Source organism: Setaria italica, chromosome I, assembly GCF_000263155.2.
Source record: "Setaria italica strain Yugu1 chromosome I, Setaria_italica_v2.0, whole genome shotgun sequence".
Lineage (NCBI taxonomy): Eukaryota > Viridiplantae > Streptophyta > Magnoliopsida > Poales > Poaceae > Setaria > Setaria italica.
In genome coordinates, this window is record NC_028450.1 from 24722653 (window position 1) to 24727619 (window position 4967).

The following is a 4967-nucleotide window of genomic DNA, read 5'->3' on the forward strand; positions in this document are numbered from 1 at the left end:
TCCCGTCCACAGAAAAGGAAAACCTGCCATGCCGGCTGCCGCTGCTGGCGATAAGCTCCCTGTCTGCGTGGACGCGCTTCCGCCACCTCACCCTGTACACCGCCAGCGCAACCGCCTCGTTGGCAAGTCCTTCACGAAGTGGACAGGTCACCGGTCCATTGGTTGCCTGGTGAACTTGGCTCACGTAGACTTGGTTCGTGCTTGCACATGGCTAGCTTGGTCCCAAAACGAAATGACAAAAATAAATGGGAAGGGCGAAGGCATGGAGCTCTCCTGCTAGCTTGGTCCGGTCTCCGGTGGCAATTCGTGCTTGGGGGGAAGAAGGGGGCTAGGCGGCGAAGCAAATCTCGGTTCTCCTCTTGCCGTCTCGCGCTTGCCTGAAGGTTGGGAACCTCTCCCCCTTCGCGCTGCATTCTTGGGCCCCCGTATATTGTTTGCATTGGGGATTAGGTTTAGGAGGAGGTGGGTACTGTCTTGAGGATTTGCTATTGATTGAAATGCTCGTCCTTCAGCGATGACTCTCGGTTCGCCACGAATTCTCACCCTTATTCTCTCATGCAGGAATACTCGTTGTGCACTACCTTTTGTGATGCTCTGAGCCATTAGTCAGGAACTCTAGTAATGGCCGAGTGTTCCTTGGCGACACTGAGAGGTCAGTGTCGAGGGAGATGGACTCAGTCCAACAGCAAGCTGTACCCAAGTAGTGTTTCGATTGGAATGCCGAAGAGGTCGGTTTGTCTCAGCAAGTTTTGTAATCGAGGCTATCTTTCTGTTTCATAGAAATCCTGATCATCTCAAATTGTTAGGTTCTCATCTTTGCTTGCAGGAATTACGACCACAAGATTCACCTTCCCTTCCAGTCCAATGCAGCAAGGGAACCGAAAAGTGCTGCATCTTCTCACTTTGGTTTTCATGGCAGGGGTCACAGGGTGGAAACTTCAGTTGAATGTTTTCGCTTGCAGTCGCTGATGGATTCTGAGAGCATGGTTTCACCAAGTTTAATGCTGATTTCGGATGAAGCTCTTCTCACTATCAGCATGATTTTTGCGTATTTGGCTGGAGTTGTACCTTCTGGGAACACATCTCCTCGTGCCAGAAATCAGGGTGTTAATCAACATATTACAGAGCCAAGCTCCTCTGATTCTGGTAGGTAAGAGTAGCTGCATAAGTATTACTTCTACATATCAGACTGGTGTCTTAGCTGGAAAAATGACTGCTAATGCAATTTCCTTTTGCAAATTTGGGGATTTAAAATTCTTACCGGAAAGGAATGCTGGGCTTGACCCCAGGGATATGTGGAGTGAAGTGAGAGCTAAACTTTCTGAAGCTTTACAAGCAAATGTTCAAGATGCAAGTTTGGATAGCAGAGAGGATGAACTCATGAGTGATAGGAAAAACTATCCTTTGAGTATGCTTGCCATTCATGGTGGTCCCAGGTTGCGGCTTCTTCTGATCACATTTCAGCTCCTGGAAATGGAGGCAAGAGACACACCACAACTCTTTGTTTGACTAAGATTGCTGTGTATACTCACTTAGTTTGTTATAAGTAGTATCTGAGCTGTTTTCAACTAAAAGAGGGGTATTAGTTCCTCTTGCTGATTTTATTGGCTCAATTTCACAAGTTGTATAAATAATCTGTCTATTTGTCTGAGTTTATTATGATTGTGCACTATTCTATTCTAAAGTGTAACCAGCATCAGGATTTTTTTCCTTGACAGTATGACTCGGTTCTTGTAAACTTTTGAACATATAAGAAGTAACTATGTTGACTTGTTTTTAGTTGGTCTGATATCATGCAGGTAAGAAATATCTCAGGAAGTTCTGAAATTGTCGATGGAATCAGGTGGTTGCAAGTATCAACTGCCTTGATAGATGGTTTGATTGAACCAGCATTTGTGAAATGGATTGAAGAAGAACAGGCCTTGGAAAATGGCCAAATCAATGAAGTATGTTACAAACTTACTGTTTTAAACTGTTGTCCTTGTCCATTCCAACATATCATATATGCCCCAAATCACAGATATCCTTTTATGTTCCAGAAACTTATGAAGATGATAAGCAGCAAAATAAGGGAGGACGATAGGATCTTCAAGAGGTTTAACAGATTTGGGAAATCTGAACTCTATTTGGATCTGATCTTTTTCCTAAGATTTGGTTCTGCAAGGTACTAAATGACCTTCTTTGTCCTTGTAGCAACTTTTCGGTTCAATTTCTTTTGATTTGGAAAACTGCATCTGAACAATTGTCTAGACTTACTTTGTTCTTTTGCCGTTTGCTGAACAATAGCCTTTTCGGAGGTGCATAAAAGGCATCCTTATCCTGATACTTCCTGATGGCAGGTCCGACAGCTGTTTTGATGCTAAATTTCTTGCTGAACATGGAGCACGAATTTTGGAGGACCTGGTTATTTCCTTAGCTGATGTGATTGCTAGCATTTATCTGGAGCTTATGTCAGTTGATGGTGATATGTCTACTGAAGTTGTTAGTTCCAGCTTAGCTCTATGTTCTCTGTCAACCAGGGAACTTCAAAAGCTGCGCAATGAGGTAATAATTGTGGGTTGTACATGGTCTTGTTTCTGACTTTATTATTGTACTCCTCCAGTTCATTGACATATTGTATTTCTTGTTCAAATGTGCTTTAAATGAGATCATGTGTTCGTGTTTGCTCTTATTTTTTATTCGTAAGCAGGGAATCAGATCCCGCCAGAGCAAATAGAAAAGTTGCTAGGTTTACATGTAATTTCAACTTCTTATAAACTGAACCTCCTGTTTCCAATGATGAAAAAACCTTTTGGTTTTGCTCCACTTACTGGCTAGAATTGACTGGGAACTGATGCCATTAGGCATTGGATTTTCCAAGAACCGTATTTGGACCTTGGAAGCTTCCTGTTGGCTGCACCTAGAGGAACACTTTTGTGCTTAGTGCTATGAGTGTCTGCATTGCTTGTGCTTCCCATCGAAGGACACTTGCTCTTCTTCCTCTGGTTGGTGGCAGCAGCTTAATTACAAGCAGTGAAAAGATAAATTCGATTCTTTAACATTCTGTTTACATAATATTATGAATGATTGATGCTTCATCCTACCAAGCTTCACACCTTTAATTTACAGTAACGCTTTAATTTCATAATTTTATTAGTGGGGAAGTGGAATTGGATCTATAACTTGTCAGTTTATCTGTGGTTCACTTGAAGCTGGACAAAGCCTTATGCTTGCAGATGAGTTCAGGTTTACAAATACTTAATCATCTGGAAACCAGTATGAACAGAACTTGTGGATCTGTTCTCATTTTTCAGGAAACTTATTATTCGTACATAGTATTCTTATATAATCAACACTGTAATGTTCACTATCACCACCCTTCTTATAAATAATGAGCATCGGTTTACATGGAAATAGCAGATTTCAACCCTAGCATAGGTGGATGAAATACTGAGTTCTAAATTGTGGTGTGCTCCCATCTATACTTTTACTTATTATATTTTTTACCTGAAAAGTTTTATTTTCTTCTATAACTGCGACGCAATGCAAATTTATTTAAGTGGGCATGAAAGGATAAAGCATGGATATCTAATTCCTACACAAGCATTCTCTTCGAATTCTCCTCATTTTGTGGTGCTTGCATAACGTGTCTAGGTTTACAAATTACAATGCATACACATTAAAATTTTGGATTGCTCGAGGATATGGTTGTAGTCAAATGCCCATGCACTATTAGGCTTTGCTGGCTGTGCTGATCTCTCTTATTTCTTGGAAAGGTGGCGATTAATTGGTGGTTGCACCAATACTTCGAGTCAGTTGTTTCAATGTACGAAGACAGGTTTGAGCTATATGTTCTATGCAGAAAACAAGGTGAAAAACCAGCAGATAATCAAGCTAAGAGGACAAATTGGAGGCTTGCATTCAGAAAGCCTAGTGCGCCTGCTCTTCTGGATTATGTTAACATCAGTCCATTTTCCCTTCCAGCAAGAAGGACGAAGGAATTAAGAGCTTTAACTGGATGGTATGCCCGAGCCTCTTCCGATCTATGCTATTTGTTTCATTAAAAGTTTGAAATATTTTACATGCGACCTGGATTGTGAATTTTCAAGTACCTCATTAACTTATTTCAGTTATCCTGAAAGAACAACTAGGTAGTATTAGTCTTGCGAAACTACAGAAGCACCGTAGTTAAGAAAAGGAAAAGATGAGATCTTTAGAGTAATGCCACGTATCTATTTTGTGTTACAAAAAGGTATTGTACTTGCGACTAAACTTTCAGATAGACATTCACAGTGAGATGACTGGATTAATTTGTCATTTGTATTATACCAGAACTAAGAAAAATAACATTGTACTCCTCTTCAACTGCAGGAGGTATTACATCAGCCTGTTCTTAGAGTTGTCAGATATTGCAATGCCTTTCGTAAGGGCTGCTGTCAGCAAAGTGAGCGCAGCAGTGTCCTACTTCTGGGTGTCCATGATTGGAAGATCATTGGGACTGATTTTCTCAGGGATTAGACAGTCACTTGGCTGGATATGAGCTTATACCTGTTTTGACTGTGACTTTTCTTTTTCCCCGGCACTCTGGTGATACTGAATGATCGACTGTTGACTCCTGTAATCTCGATTCAGTTTTGTGACTGTTAGACTATGCATTGGATATCTTTATTGCCCTGATAAGGCCATCATTTTATCCTCTTTGTTTTCTTGTGTGTTTGCATTGTAAACAAAGATTGAAGGATGATATGAAAAACCTGAAAATTGCTGGAATTCATTGAAGCCCTATGCTTGTAGTGATGAATCACACTAATGTGGAGGAACGGTTCCACGTTGCTGCTACGAATAGATATATATAGCGGAAGTATTGGAGGAACCTTTCCAGTGTGATAATAGGTAGAAACAGCACGAAGTGTTGAAGGAAGTACTTCAACGTGCTGAGCTTGATATCGTTCTAGAGATGAAGATAGACCAAAAGGTTGAATCCAAAT

General features: G+C 41.0%; 1 protein-coding gene across 3 annotated transcripts; it reads left to right on the top strand.

Moving 5' to 3' along the window:
• The first annotated feature begins 224 nt into the window (after positions 1 to 224).
• Positions 225 to 4758, top strand: LOC101752732. 3 transcript variants are annotated; one of them, XM_004952523.3, is made up of 9 exons: positions 225 to 383; positions 562 to 728; positions 827 to 1150; positions 1269 to 1479; positions 1800 to 1946; positions 2040 to 2164; positions 2340 to 2544; positions 3756 to 4000; positions 4351 to 4758. In XM_004952523.3, the coding sequence occupies exons 2-9, from the start codon at positions 622 to 624 to the stop codon at positions 4517 to 4519; spliced, it is 1533 nt and encodes a 510-aa protein (XP_004952580.1). In that variant the 5' UTR covers positions 225 to 383; positions 562 to 621; the 3' UTR covers positions 4520 to 4758. The 3 variants fall into 3 exon arrangements, with proteins under 3 accessions (XP_004952580.1, XP_004952581.1, XP_004952579.1); XM_004952524.3 differs by having other exon boundaries at positions 249 to 462; positions 1290 to 1479; XM_004952522.3 differs by having other exon boundaries at positions 250 to 462.
• Positions 4759 to 4967: the final 209 nt, after the last annotated feature.

Bases quoted from the DNA above. Each gene is read 5' to 3' on its own strand.
- LOC101752732 (XM_004952523.3), top strand. From the start codon at position 622: ATGGCCGAGTGTTCCTTGGCGACACTGAGAGGTCAGTGTCGAGGGAGA. The intron at 1,151-1,268 runs GTAAGAGTAGCT...CTTACCGGAAAG, and splicing joins AGCTCCTCTGATTCTGGTAG to GAATGCTGGGCTTGACCCCA. The intron at 1,480-1,799 runs GCAAGAGACACA...GATATCATGCAG, and splicing joins TTCAGCTCCTGGAAATGGAG to GTAAGAAATATCTCAGGAAG.